This window comes from Oryctolagus cuniculus, chromosome 2 (genome assembly GCF_964237555.1).
Source record: "Oryctolagus cuniculus chromosome 2, mOryCun1.1, whole genome shotgun sequence".
Classification (NCBI taxonomy): Eukaryota; Metazoa; Chordata; class Mammalia; order Lagomorpha; family Leporidae; genus Oryctolagus; species Oryctolagus cuniculus.
In genome coordinates, this window is record NC_091433.1 from 155,402,260 (window position 1) to 155,418,083 (window position 15,824).

General features: G+C 43.7%; 1 protein-coding gene and 1 non-coding gene across 2 annotated transcripts in view; one reads left to right on the forward strand and one right to left on the reverse strand.

The window, feature by feature from the left end:
* The window catches only part of MSH2 (mutS homolog 2), an 81,948-nt gene that overhangs the window by 27,948 nt on the left and 38,176 nt on the right, over window positions 1-15,824 (reverse strand). The window contains exon 8 of the mRNA XM_051839023.2: window positions 5,387-5,496. Coding sequence (XP_051694983.1) covers window positions 5,387-5,496 — 110 coding nt within the window. The remainder of the gene's footprint in view (window positions 1-5,386; window positions 5,497-15,824) is intronic.
* On the forward strand, window positions 6,122-6,225 carry LOC127490422 (U6 spliceosomal RNA). Its single transcript, XR_007918378.2, has one exon. It is a non-coding gene; the product is annotated as a U6 spliceosomal RNA (small nuclear RNA).

Below are 15,824 nucleotides of genomic sequence, written 5' to 3' on the forward strand. Positions count from 1 at the left end.
CTGTCTCTCCCTTCTGGGGGTACAAAAGACCAAACCCCCTATATTTGCAGCTAATCAGACTTAACTAAACATATAAATAATACTTAAGAACTCTAAAAACTCACTATAGATGGGCTAAAACTGCAAAACCTCAGATACAGAAAGAATATGACCACCAGCTCTAAACTGACTCACTGGATGCCAAACAAACCACCACATGGCCAGTTTCAGGCAGATTACCAGAACTGAGTGGGTAGATTCTACCCTAGCCAACAAAACTCATTACCCTCCATAACCCCCCTTAATTTTCCTTTCTCCTTTGAAAAGCCCTCCTGCTAAACCTAAGAGCTTAACGTAGTCTTTGTGACCAAAGACCACCATCCTCTCAAGCAGCTGACCACTTGGATAAATCCGATTTCCTTGTGTTAGGTAGGAAGTCAGAAATGAGCTTATGTGTGTGTGACAAAGGCCTAAATTCCAGCATCTGCTAACCTTCCAGGAGCAGCCCAGTACCTGCACTTTAAACATCCTGCCCAGATCCTGACCTTCCAGGGGGTCCTGCCCCTTCTATCCGATAACTATCCTTCCTCTTAACGGCTTTGTGTATAATGCTTCAGGTGTTTTTGTGTAATTCTTACAGGAAGACTTTCTATTTTTTTTTTTTTTTTAAGATTTATTTATTTACTTGGAAGAGTTACACAGAGAGAGGAGAGGCAGAGAGGCAGAGAGGCAGAGAGGCAGAGAGAGAGAGAGAGAGAGAGAGAAAGGTCTTCCATCCAATGGTTCACTCCCCAGTTGGCTGCAACGGCTGGAGCTGCACCAATCTGGAGCCAGGAGCCTCTTCTGGGTCTCCCTCGTGGGTGCAGGGGCCCAAGGACTTGGGCCATCTTCTACTGCTTTCCCAGGATTGGAAGTGGAGCGGCCAGAACTTGAACTGGCGCCCATATGGGATGCCGGCACAGGAGGCGTTGGCTTTACCCACTATGCCACAGTGCCGGCCCCAAAGACTTTCTGTTTTGGAAGTAAACACAGATGAAGTGCAAACTTCAATGACCCTTTCTGTCCTGCCAATTGGACATAGTTTCAATCCTTTAAAACTATCCAATCAAGGAGAAAGACACTCTTTTTGGTGCCACTTCATATGATAAAGAGCCCTTACTTGCAAGTTACTTTGGCAACTCCTCCCTTTCTGACTGCTGCCATCAGGAGTCTCCCTGCTTTCAGTAAAACTTTTGCTTTCCTCACTATCACTGTCCGCGTGGAAATTCTTTGGCATTGTGAGGATGGCTAGTAGGCAGTTAGGTCAGGTCCCTGGTGGAATGAGAAAGAGGAAGAAGGGTCCCTTTTAAGAGAGGACAGGATGGGGCTGGCACTGTGCTGGTTCCCAGCTTCTCCACTTCTGATCCAGATCCCTGCTAATGTGCCTAGGAAAGCAGCTGAAGATGGCCCAAGTCCCTGGGCCTCTACCATCCATTTAGGACACCCAGAAAAAGCTCTTGGCTCCTGGCTTCAGATCAGCTCAGTTTCAGCCATTGTGGCCATTTGGGGAGTGAACCTACAGATGGAAGATTTCTGTCTCTGCCTTTCAAAGAAATAAATAAAGTGGACAAGATGCTTGCTTCTCCCTAGAAGCTGCATTTTAGCAAGACAGAAAGACCCAGTTCTCTGAGTTTCCAGTTTTATCATGAGAACAGCAAGGAAGTAGAGATCCCACCCTTCCATCTAGTTTTATCAGTAGAACACAAAGATGAAGTTTACCTATCCTACTCTTCTGGTGGTTTAGAAAGGATTACAATTCCAGCTCTCTAGTGGGTTTTACACAAATCCCTCTCGTTGGCTATTATTCTGCTTCCCAGAATCATGCTTTAAAGACCCTACTTTGACAGGCTGGCGCCGCGGCTCACTAGGCTAATCCTCCACCTTGCAGCGCCGGCACACCAGGTTCTAGTCCCAGTTGGGGCACCGGATTCTGTCCAGGTTGCCCCTCTTCCAGGCCAGCTCTCTGCTGTGGCCAGGGAGTGCAGTGGAGGATGGCCCAAGTGCTTGGGCCCTACACCCCATGGGAGACCAGGAGAAGCACCTGGCTCCTGCCTTCGGATCAGCGCAACGCACCGGCCACGGCGGCCATTGGAGGGTGAACCAACGGCAAAGGAAGACCTTTCTCTCTGTCTCTCTCACTGTCCACTCTGTCAAAAAAATAAATAAATAAATAAAAAGTCTTTAAAAAAAAAAAAAAAGACCCTACTTTGACAAATTTCTTAGGTCTTCCTCTCTTGGATCTCCTCTCCTGACACTGCAGCAAGAGGTTTCTGACTTAAACAAATCTCGCTTTGCTCACTGTCCTATCCATGTGGAAATTCCTCTAGGTAACATCCTAGGTCCTCCTTCTGTAACACTGAGATGCCTACCTAGTCTGGCAGGTATATTTCTATTTCTCTCTCTTTTTTAAAGATTTATTTTATTTATTTGAAAGACAAGAGTTACAGAGAGAGGGAGAGGGAGACAGAGAAGGGGGGGGGAGAGGGACAGCGGGGGAGAGGGAGAGAGGGGGAGGGAGAGAGGTCTTCCATTGCTGATTCATTCCCCAGATGGCCGCAACGGCCGGAGCTGCGCCGATCCAAAGCCAAGAGCCAGGAGCTTCCTCTGGGTCTCCACATGGGTGCAGGGGCCATCTTCTACTATTATCCCAGGCCATAGCACTTTCCTGGCCACAACTGTTCAGGTAGCTAGGTAGCTATTAGCCTGTGTGTTAAGAGGTGAATTTTTGTGCAGTGGAATGAGGAGACAAGCCCTGAAAGCAGAGAAGCAATTATACCTAAAGTAACCCTGTTAGAGAGGGTTCAGCCCTCTCTCCCTGGGGGCAACTAAAGGGAAGTTCCCCTGCCCTGCACCAAGCAGGCTATTACTGTGCTGATAAGATCCAGAAAGGATCTTTGGGAAGTCTACACCAGAAATCCCCTAACCCACAATTTCCCACAAGAGGGAGGAGGGGAGAAGAAATAGGGGACTCACGGTCAAGTCCATAAAAACTGCAGTCTGAATGCAGACAGTGCTCTCAGCCTTTACCTGGATGCCTGCCTGGCCTATCAGGTGCACTGTCTTCCACAGAGCAAGGACAAAAAGCCTTAGATCCATGCTGACCTCTCACCTACATAACAGCAAGCAGATCCCCATTTTACTGCCCTGCTAATACAGCCCCGCCCTGCCTGGACTGCTGGACACACTGCTATCTGAGGAGTCCAGCTATCAGCCTGAGCTCTCTCCACTCCTCCCAGGCTCTCTCAACTCAGCAGCTCAGCCTCAGCCCAAACCTCTCCCAGCTCACACTGTGATCTCACAGGACCCTTAGAACTAGCCCAGGCCCAGTTTTGGCTCAGACCCCCAAACCCATTCCCACCACCTTGTACTACATAAACCACTAGACTCTAAGGGAAAGGGCTCGCTCTCTGCTGTGTATTCTCTGGCAACTCTCTGTTGTGCGTGCACCTGGGATTGGGCGCCTCCCAGGTTTTATTCTTCTGAATAACACTGGTCTGGATGTGGCTTCAAACTGTCTCTTTACTGACAAATAAAATAATCCCAGAGATCACAGAGTAAATGGGATTTAATTTCTGTAAGACTTAATGACCCAGTAAAAACAAATCAATATCACTTAAACTCAAACATACACAGGCATTAAGAAGATTAACAATCAGCAACTGAAACTCTTACCTTTGTTGGGTAGGAAGTTAGAAATAGCCTGTGTGTGAGAGAGGGGCCTGAGGAAACCTGGCATCTGCAGGGAATCACTTTGGAAGCTGCCCAGCATCTATACTTCCAAATCCTGCCCAGACCATCATAACTTTCCAGGTGGTCCCAGGCCTTCCTCCAAGGGAAGCTCCCTCCTCCACCAAATGGGTAACCTGGCCTGGTAACATAGAGCAGTAAAATCATTACATCCTTTCTCCAAGGCAGGCACCTCAGGGCCAGACTCCCCCAGTCTGATAAACCTGTGGCAGACCTGGGGAGAAATTTTCCTAATTTACATGCAGCAAACCTTTGTCCTAGAGGAGAAGGGAGAGGAAGTAAAGAGAAGGAACCGGACCCTTTCTTTATAAGCCACAGCCTGAACAAAGACCACGCCCACTCAGCTCTCAGCTGAGCCTGCTGCCCTTCTGGCCTTGCCAGGTGTATTCTCTCCATTTAACAGTCTGAGGGACTGGGAACTCTGTTCCTTCCATCTGATGGATACCCTAGCCCCAGTCAAACCCTGCGACCTTGCTCTCTGCTTCATGCCTGAATTCTTTCTTGTGCAAAGAACGGCAGGACTCATCTCTCTGGACATCTTCACATGAGAAACATGAGTACATGCAATTTTCCTTTAGAAAAAGCTTCAAATTATTACTTTTTAAAGTCATGCAATTTAAAACTTTATATTCAGTTCTCAACTGAATTCAGTGTTCTCAACATGTTAATTTACATACATTTTTAACAGATAACTTTACCATTTCCTAGATTTTACTTTCAAATCTTTCAAATTCATTTTTATAAAAGGATAGTTTCAAATATTTCACAAACTATTCCCACTGTATGTACAAACTGCTGTTCTAAATTCTTAAGGCTTGATAGTACTGATCACGTATATTAAATGCTAAATGTCAGAAACTAATAAGAAATTTGGAAGTAAACAGCATTTAGAGTCATGGTTAGTTTCTTAGTTATGCAAGTACCTGACTATTCAGGAGAACTTCCCAACATAAAAAATAAAGAGAGGCAGGGCTGGCACTGTGGCACAGTGAGTTAACACCCTGGTCTGAAGCGCTGGCATCCCATATGGGTGCTGGTTCAAAACCCGGCTGCTCCACTTCTGATCCAATTCTCTGTTATGGCCTGGGAAAGCATAAGATGGTTCAAGTCCTTGGGCCCCTGTACCTACGTGGGAGACCTGGAAGAAGCTTCTGGCTCCAGATTGACGCAGCTCCAGCCATTGTGACCATCTGAGGAGTGAACCAGCAGATGGAAGACCTCTCTCTGTCTAACTCTTTCAAGTAAATAAATAAATCTTAAAAAAAAAAAAAAAAAAGAGAGAAGTCTCCTCTTACGTCCTACATTTATCTCTACTCTTCCCTTTTCCAGCAACTGTTATTTTCCCTTTCTCTTCATGTTAAAGCAAAACTGAGATGCATGTGTAAAATCATCTATGACATTTTCTCTAAGTAGGCCAGTTGTGTACAATATTCTGTTAATCTTTATTCTCACCTACTGAAACAATTCTTTTTTCCATCTGTTTCTTAATTGTACACCCAGTCTCCAAAGATGCCATGCTAAAATACCAAAATTAGACACTAAAAAACCGTGGAAACTTTTCCAATACATCATTACTTTTCAAAAATATTCTACCACTCGTGTTAAAAAGTATACTGCTTACCTGATCCATGTCTAAAGTTGTTTCTATCATTTCCTGAAACTTGGAGAAATCAGAACGAAGATCAGTAAGAGGAGTCACAAAAACTGCCAGCAACAAGTTCTGGTGCTTTCCTAAAAGAAAGCAAAAAGAAAAATAAAATAAAAGTTCTCATTTTAAAAAAATACCAGGTTTCAGACCATAAGAACTTGAGATATAATGAACACTGTTTGATCCAAAAAAGCACAAATATGAGGGTATTTCAAAGAGTTAACAGAAAATGCAATTAAAGGATATGTACTTTGGTGCAAGACTTTTCTTTAAATCCATGCACTCTTTCTATAATATATATTTTTTTCACTTACTTTCCGAAGAGCCCTCATTTGCAAAGGACTTCAAAATCTGCACCAAAATGTTACCTTTTAATTACATTTTCCATGAACTCTTCTGAAATATCTTCATAGTTCAGTAGGTCTCCAAAATCATCATCGACTCAGGTGTTTTAATTCAAATGCACTTAGGACTCAAGTCATTTTATAGAAAGAGGTGATCTAGCGCTTAAACCTCCCACTAATAAAAACACTGCCTTCACTGCTTGTCTGAAACCTTCAAAAGTACTAAAGATACAAAAATATTACCTTAAAATTACAACTAAATGAAAATCACAAATTCACTTCTTGTAGATTTAATAACCCAAAGCCAAAACCATTAATATAAGACATAACTTCTTATATTCTTAATTTATATTATAGTATAATGTTCCAAAAACAGTGGTTAAAAATACTAAAACTAAATGATACAGAGAAGATTAGCAGACCCTGTGCAAGGATGACACACAAATTCATCAGGTGTTCCATTTTTTTGTTGTTGTTTTGTTAGATAGCTACTTAAGTGTACTCATATACCCTAGGGAAATGATATAAGGAGTAGTAAGTGAAGCAACAGTATGTAATGTGAAACAGAGGGGGTTGGTGTTGTGGTGCAGTGGGTTCAGCAGCTGCCTGTGACACCAGCATCCCATATATGGAGTACAGGCAACTTCACTTTTGATCAAGCTCCCTGCTGGGAGGCAGCAGGTGCTGGCCTAATTCCAAGGGATCCTGCCATCCAGGTGGGAGACCCAGATGGAGCTGCTGGCTCCTGGCTTCAGCCAAGCCCAGCTATGGCATTTGGGGAATGAACCAAAGGATAGAATGTATCTCTTTCTTTCTCTTTCTATAACTTTGTCTTTCAAATAAATAAATTAAAAAAAAAAAAAAGCAGCAGAGATTCAGACGCCAGGTGTTAATTCCAGTTCTGCTACCTACTGGCTTTGTCAGCTTGCACATGTTTACTCTGAACCCCCTTGTCCATATCTGTATGATGATGAAGTATTAACATTAGCTATTCAGGGAACTGGCACTGTGGTGCAGTGAGTTGACGCCCTGGCCTGAAGTGCCGGCATCCCATATGGACGCCGGTTTGAGACCCGGCTGCCCCACTTCCGATCCAGCTCTCTGCTGTGGCCTGGGAAATCAGCAGTGGAAGATGGTCCAAGTCCTTGGGCCCCTGCACCCACATGGGAGACCCGGAAGAAGCTCCTGGCTCCTGGCTTCAGATCAGCGCAGCTCCAGCCATTGTGGTCAACTGGGGAGTGAACCGGCAGATGGAAGACCCCCACCCCGTAACTCTTCAAATAAATAAATAAATCTTAAAAAAAAAAAAAATCAGCTACTCAGGGGCACCAGTTCTCATCCCAGCTGCTCCACATAGCTCTCTGCTATGGCCTGGAAAGCAACAGAAGATGCCCTAGTGCTTGGGTCCCTGCACCCACGTAGGCGACTTGGAGGAAGCTCCTGGCTTCTGATCGGCTCGGCTCCTGCTGTTGCAGTCTCTCTGTCTCTCCCTCTTTCTGTCAGTAACTCTACCTCTCAAATAAGTAAGATCTTTTAAACATATATATATATATATATATTCAGAAGATGAATAAATGAAGTAACTGTACACAACAGTGTGTGACAGTTCACAGAAATTCAACAATACTATGCATTTCTATTGGCAAATCACAAGGATTTTTCTGATCTCTGATAGATTTGTTTAGAATCCTATATGTGTTACATAGTATTCCACATTTCACTCCAAAGCAAATGTTCCTATTTTTCCCTGAAATTTTAGTAGCTCTTAATTGAGAAAAAGATGAGAAGCTACCAAGTCAGCAAAACTGCTTTAGAAATTCATGCTTTATTATTAATCACAACAGCATCTACACATATTTAGGAAATAGTAGATATGTGTGAAACACTATTTAGACTACAAACAACACTTAGCCCACATAATGTCTGTTGCGCGTCAATGTCTAGTTATTTCAAATAGCTCACTGGTGAATAGGGGAATTACAGCAGCAAATCAGAGGCCATGGTTTTGGTTGATATGATCTCCCATTCATAATTTGAAACAATCAAGAGCAAGCTCTCACATAACTAGAGAAAGTCTTAGCACAGTAGTTGGCCACTCTATTTGCCCTTATGTTATCTGTGGAAAAGTTGAGTATAAGTGAAGGATACACAAATATTTGCCAAAGTGTGGGTGGGGAGGGGGAGTGAATTCTTCAGCCTGGTTCAGAGTTTTCATTTTGATGAAGCTGATTATCTTTTGAGCGAAAACCCCTCAGGGACCTGCAGCTCAAAGGTAGAAACAAGAGGCTCAAATTCTAAGGCTACAAAAACTGCCTGGGGACGGTGCTAGGCACAGACTCAACTGAGGTAACTGTATTAAAGTCTGTCAGTGATTTTGTTAGTAATGGTTTAAAATTTTTCATGTATTTAAGGTCTGCCTCAACCCTTTTTTCCATAAGTTGTTATTTTTCTATCATACAACTTTGAAGGTTTTCCAACAATACATATGGTATTATTACAGAAATATGAACAACTTCAGAACCTGTATCACCCCCAACACAACCTCAAATACATGGGCTTACTTTGTCACAGCTCTTCTCGGAATCGATAAACCTTCTGAGCAACCTGCTCCCTAGCCTGCAAGCTGTCACTTAGCATCTTGAATTTCTGCCCTAGTTGGAATTTGTACTGAACCTAGAGTTGCCAATGTCTCCATGGTGCCCTGTTGAGTCACTTAATCACATCACTGTTTTATTATACTTATTACATATTTGAAAATCTTGCTCATTTGCTTCCTAATTATCTATCTCCTCCCACTGTTACTGATGGAACAAAGACATGAGCCTCAGCCATTCTCGCTCATGGCCCAAAAGAGAAATAATAATATTAGACTTTATTCCTTGTCCCTGAATGTCAATTCGATCCCATACCCTATTGTCCTCACCCTCTCCACCCTCCTCTCACCACACATTCTTCCTCAGGTTCAAGGCCCAGCGCCAACTGAAATACCAATATAGAGGAATCTACTTCCACCTGCTGTCCCTACCCCTACCCCATCCCCACCCCCACCCCTTGGCCTCTGAAGACATAATAAGGCCCAGGCTACTGGGATCTTGGCCCTCTACCACATGTCCAGTCTGTGCACACCAGCAGTTGGTCACCCACCACTAGGCCTCTTTCTACATGTTCCACCAATGTGCATGCAGGCAGATGGTCACCTCTGCAGATTTATTTTCTCTGAATTAATTCAGTCTGGCTGTAGATTTGTAACCTGCCTTCTCTCTGTTCTGCGCCTCTTTTCCTAACATTTTGGTGCCCCGTGTGAGGTGGCATCAACTTGCACTCTTTTCCTAAGAATTACAGAAATTCCACAAAACAGGGACCTCATCTGTCATAGCCACCATTCTATCACTTAGATCAATGTTTGACAAAGTCGGCAATCTGAAATTCTTTGCTGAATGAATGATTTTATGAAGGAAGGAAGTCTAATGAAGCAATCAGTCACTGGTCATCAGCTTCAGTAAACACAAAACTTAAGGATTTCTTTTTTTTTTTTAAGGAAACGTTTATTGTTGGGTGGGGGAAGCCTGACAGGCTGGGGTGGGGAGAGGGCAAGAGGCTAAGAGAGAGATCAAGAGAGACAAACGCGTTCAGGAACAGGTCCTGTTAAACCTTTGCTGGGGGCCAGGCAGGGAAGTAGGAGCAGTGTATCCCATTAAGGTGGCAGTGGAGCTGACAGCAGTAGTTGGGCCATGGGCTCAGGATCAAAGCCTGAGGGCCAGGACCTAAGATGGCAAGTGAGGCATAGATGGTGCCACATAGACTGAGCCATTTTACTAACATTCCCCTCTTTTGTTTTTTATAGAAAGCAAGAGTCCAGGAGGGGTGGAGAGATGATGATCTGTCTTTAGAGCTACTTCCTGCTGACATGGGGCAATGAGGTACTCTCTTCCAGCATGGGGCGATGTCTCAAGCCACTGTCTCCTGGGTGGGGAGCTGAGTACATCCCTGTAGCATCAACTGGCTGACTGCCTGGTTGGTGAGGGCTTTGTTCATTCCAGTATCACCTCCTGTTAAACACTGTAAGGCCGCCTCAAAATACACCAGACACCGGAGTAAGGGAAGGGGTTTACTGGAGAAAAGCCAGCAGACCGGAGGGAAGGGGCGAGGAAGGAGAAAGCGAGTAAGAGAGAGACAGAGACAGAGGTCAGGAGACAGAAAGGAAGGAAGGGGGGGAGGGGAGGGAGAGAAAAGAGAAAACTTAAGGATTTCAATGATCACACCGTTAGCTTCTTAAATGCATCAAATGTGAAGTGTCACGGCAGGCGCTATGGTGCAGCAGGTTAAGCTGCCACCTGGGACACCCACATTCCATATCAAAGTGCCTGATGAATCCACACACTTCCAATCCAGCTTTCTGTTAATGCACGTGGGAGGCACCAAGTGCTGGCCCAATTACTCGGGCTCCTGCCATCCAGGTGAAGAGACCCAGATCTGGATGTTGCAGGCCTTTAAGGAGTGAACCAGCAGATGGAAGCGCTCGCTTGCTCTCGCTCACTCTCTCCCTCTCTGCTTTTCAAGTGGATGAAAATAAATACAAACACACACAAAGAGGTCAGTTTGTGGTACAGCAGGGAGTCCTGGCTGCTTCAATTCCCATGCAGCTCTCTGCTAATGCACCTGTGAAAGCAGTGGAGCATGGCCCAAGTACATGGGCCCTGGCCCATATGGGAGCTCTGGATAGGCTCCCAGGATCCTACATTCAGCCTGGCTCAGCCCTGGCCATTTGTGGCCACTGGAGAAGTAAAACAGCAGATGGAAGATCAATGCCTCTCTCTCTGTCACTCTGCCTTTCAAATGAATATAATAAAAATTAAAAAAGCAATCCAGACAAGCACCAAGTGCTATGAAAACTAGATAAAGAAACCTCCCACTGTGCATGAGAACAGAACGGTGACAACTGAGCTCAATCTTGCAAAGCTCAATACGGGTCCATCACATAGACAAGGTAGTAAAGGACTTTTTTTTTTTTTTAAGGGAAAAGGTTTATTGTCAAGTTGGGGAAACCCGACAGGCTGCCTCGCCATGCACAGAGAGTAAAGGACTTTTAAGGCAGAGGAAAACATGCACAAAAGCTTAAAGGGCACAGCATACGTGGAGACTGGGAGTACCGTGCTGAGGCATAGGGTGCAGATGAGAAATACAGGCCAGCTCAATAGCGAGGCAGAGGCCAGGCATGTGAAGAAATGAACTTTTCTCTGTAGGTTACAGGAAGCAATTAATATCAATTAATTTGTTAGATGTACTAACAAAGACTATCACAGGTTCAATGAGGGGAGGGAATATAGCAAATATGGGGTATTGAAGGTGTATAGTAGACAGAATCTGGTGACTAACTGGATAAATGAAGAAGGTGGGCTTACATATCTCATTATGACAGCTGTTACAAAATTCATAAAAAACCAAAATAATTTAGATACCGGGAGAAGCCGTTTCCAGTACAATCACAAATTTACCAAAGATGTATAGCACTGTTAATTTAGATTTTGTACCAGAATTTTGATTTTTAAAATATCTGAGGAATAAGAGGACAAGTATATCTTTTCAAATAGCTGTTTCTTAGATGAGAAAGAAGACTTAGAGAATTTTAATCACAACACAAATGTTTTTTAAACTGTTGCTGCCCCCTACTGTTTGTGAATTTATATTACTTAAGGCTTTTTCTGGAATAACTTAAAATAGCATTAGCCACATCAAAAGATAAAATTACAAGATGTTGGCACAGTGGGCTAAGCCTCCGCCTGCAGTGCCTGCATTCTATATGGGCACCAGTTAAAGGCCCAGAGGCTCCTCCTCTGATCCAGCTCTCTGCTTCTGGCTTAGGAAAGCAGAAGATGGCCTAAGCAGTTGGGTCCCCGCACCCACATGGGGGACCAGGAAGAAGCTCCTGACTCCTGGCTTCAGATCAGCCCAGCTCAGGCTGTTGTGGCCACTTGAGGAGTAAACCAATGGATGGAAGACCTTTCTCTCCATCTCTCCCTCTGTCTGTAACTGACTCTCAAATAAATAAAATAACATCTTTTAAAAAATGAAACGTCAGAAGATACATACTAATATTTTTTTAAAAACTTTATGCATGATTTAGTTTTTTTTTTTTTTTAAGATGTATTTATTTATTAGAAAGACAGTTACAGGGAGAGGGAGAGACAGAGAAATCTTCCATTCACTGATTCACTCCCCAATGGCTCCAACAGGCAGGCTGTAGCCAGGAGCCTGAAATTCCATCCAGGGGTCCAACCTCTCTGACCATCTTCCGCTGCTTTCCCAGGTACATTAACAGGGAGCACAATGAGAAATGGAGCAGCCGGGGCTCAAGCCCAGCACACATATGGGATGCTGGCATCATAAGTGGCAACACAATGCTGGCCCCCACCCTCTATTAGGCCATGCACATGCAGAAAGGTTGAGAAAAAGAACCAAACCACTCTCTACTCCAATGCCTAACCTCCATAGTTATCCCAAGGAGAAAGATCACCCAAGGAATGCGCAGAGCACATTCTCACTCTTATTGGCAGGGGGAGAAGGGGGAATATGCTTTGCAATACAGTAAATCCCTGCCTTATCTGTGGTTTCACTTTCCATTATTTTAAATCTACATTCAACGGTGGTCTGAAAATATTAAATAGAAATTATAGAAATGAGCAATTCATTTTTTAGATTGTGCATTACTTCCAGTAGCATCAGGAAATTTCACACTGTCTCATTCCTTTCTGCTTGGGACTTCAATCATCCCTTTGTCTGGCACAGCCACACTATTCACAGTATCCACCTGGAGTCACCTCAGCTCTGATCTACTTCTGTGATACCACGCTCAGTGATTATTTTACTTAATAATGGCCCGAAACCGCAAGGAAAGTGATGCTGGCATTCAAATATGCCAGAGAAACAATAAATGGCTTTCTTTAAGTAATAAAGTACTTGATTTAACAAGAAAAACAAATCATCCTGAGGTTGCTAGGATTAAGTAAGAATGAGTCTTCCATCTGTGAACTGTAGAGAAGGGAAAGGAAATCCATGCTAGTTTTGCTGTTATACATCAAACTGCAAAAAGAGCATGGTCACTGCCTGGTGAAGATGAAAATGGTATCAAATCTGTGGGTGGAAAACACGAACAGTAAAGACACTGGATGGCCGTGACACGCTGCAGCAGGCAGTACTGAGCCTGCATGAAGACCAGCAAAGGACCTGCTGAATCGAGGGATACCAAGCCATTTACCTCAAGTGTGGGATGGTTACACAGATCCAGAAATAGGTGTGGACTGAAAAACTGTAAAATTACGGGAGAGGCCACAGAGGCCAATAAAGAAGCTGCTGCCACATTTATGACAGTATTGAAGAAGTTGATTAAGGTGAAAGGATACACTCCAAAGCCAAGACTGACACTGCAATGAAACTGGGCTTTTCTGGAACATATCCAATAGAAGCTACATTCATAAAAGTTCAAATGAAGCCCCAGGACATAAAATATAGGAAGACAGAGTAACTCTGGAACTGTGTAGCATTGCTGCATGGTGTATGATAAAAGGCACAGTGTACGGAATGAACAACACACCTGCTCTTTTTTTTTTAAAGGATACTCCTTTTTATTTTTATTTTTTTTATTTATTTGACAGATAGAGTTAGACAGTGAGAGACAGAGAGAAAAGTCTTCCTTCCATTGGTTCACCCCCACAAGTGGCCGCCACGGCCAGAGCTACACTGATCCCAAGCCAGGAACCAGGTGCTTCTTCCAGGTCTCCTACACGGTGCAGGCGCCCAAGCACTTGGGCCATCCTCCACTGCCTTCTCAGGCCACAGAGAGAGCTGGACTGGAAGAGGAACAACTGGGACTAGAACTGGCACCCATATGGGATGCTGGTGCCACAGGCAAAGGATTAACCAAGTGAGCCATGGCGCCGGCCCCAACACACCTGCTCTTAAAACAGTACAAAATTATCTGCTTATGATTAGGCAATATAATCAGAAAACATGGGGCCAGCGCTATGGCACAGCAGTTAAAGCTGCTGACTGCAGTGCCGGCATCCCATGTGGGCACTGGTTCCAGTCCTGGCCGCTCAACTTCCAATCCAGCTCTCTGCTGTGGTCTGGAAAAGCAGTGGAAGACGGCCCAGGTCCTTGGGCCCCTGTACCCGAGTGGGAGATCCAGAAGAAGCTTCTGGCTTCTGGCCATCTGGGGAGTGAACCAGTGGATGGAAGACCTCTCTCTCTGTGTGTGCTCTGCCTCTCTATAACTCTGCCTTTCAAATAAATATATAAATCTTTTAAAAAAATTAATGAAAGCCATCTTATTTATGGAGTGGTTATACCAATGCTTCATCCAAAGCATAAGAATTGTAACAAGAGGAAGTGTTGGAATTTAAAATATTATTATAACAATGTACCTGGCTCTCCTGAATTTTTGCTATGAAAAATGAAAATACTGAGCTTCTATTTTTAACTCCCAATACAACCTTACTAGGTCATTCTGGTCACATGCAACCACTTGGTATTTGATTGCATCCAATAACAACTGATGCAGACCTAATCTGGACATAAAGCACTGCTGAAAATCGTTCAACGCTGCTGATGCAGGCACAGTCATCAAAGCTACCGTGAGTGAATTAAAAACAGAAACTGCAAATGGCTGCTGGAAGAATAACATATGAAGTTGTGGATGTCTTCAAAGAATTCTCTGAGATCAATGGAGATGTCAGGAAAATCAACCATGCAGCAAGTTGAGTTGGTGAAGAAGGATCTGCTGACATGCTTGACGAAGCAAACACACAAAACCATCAGTAAGTGTTAACAATGAGGAACTGGAAGAACTTGTTGGGGCCTCTACAAAAACCAAGAAATGGGCAGAACCAGCAACATAGAATTTAGTGAAGAGTTTCAAATTATGGAATATGATTCTCAGATAGAATGCTGCATTAAAAATCACCAAGGTTTTTAACTTTCACAGTAACACAGATGAGTTAAGATAAAAAGACACAGCAACTTCTGATTACAATATTCTTCTACAGGTTTTGGCAAAAATAACTACTGAGGATTCTCAACTACCAGCAATGTGGGGGCTCTATGATCCAGAGTTACCAGAGCACATGTGTCAGCACAAGGTCAGTAATGGCCTAATGATGTCACAAAACGTACATCATTCATCTCAATATATAGGCACTGTGTCACCTTACACCATCACAGGAAGGTTAAGTATAGTCCAAAAGGACAATCTGAAAGACCACATTCTTATCAGATGGCTATTAGATGCATTGTTATATTCTACTTTATTATTAATCTCCTACTGTGCCTAATTTATAAAATGCTATCAAAAGTATATATTTATGGGAAAAAAACACAATGTATATAAAGGTACTATAAAAAGTACATACATGGAAAATGGATTAAAAGACAATGCACATTTTCCACGAATTTTTTGAAGACCCTAACACAGGGTTAAGTAATGCACTGTTGGTCTTAGAATGTATCCCAGCAATAACAAGGAACTACCGGATCTGTTCAAAACTAGAAAATACATCCTGGGGCTGGTGTTGTGGTGCAGCAGGTCAAGCCACAGCTTGCAGCTCCAGCATCCCCTGTAGGTGCCAGTTTGAGTCCTGGCTGCTCCACTTCTGATCCAGCTCCCTGCTAATGCACCTGGGAAAGCATCAGAAGATAGCCAAAGTCCCTGGACAGCTGCCACCCATGTGGGAGACCTGGAGGAAGCTTTTGGATCCTGGCTTTGGCCTGGCCCAGCCTTGGCTATTGAAGCCATTTGATGAGTGAACGGGTAGATGGAAGATTCTCTCTAACTCTGCCTTTCGAATAAACAAATCTTTTTTAAAAATAGAAATATAACTTTTTCCCAAAAAAGATATATATACACAAAATTTTTCACGAAATTTTGGCAAGTTTCTAGCAACTCACTCAAGAATCCCATCTTCGGGGTAGGCATTTATTGCAGCAGTTAATTCATCATTGGGGCTAGCGTTGTGGCGCAGCAGGTTAAAGTCACAGCCTGCAGCACCGGCAACCCATATGGGGGCCGGTTCAAG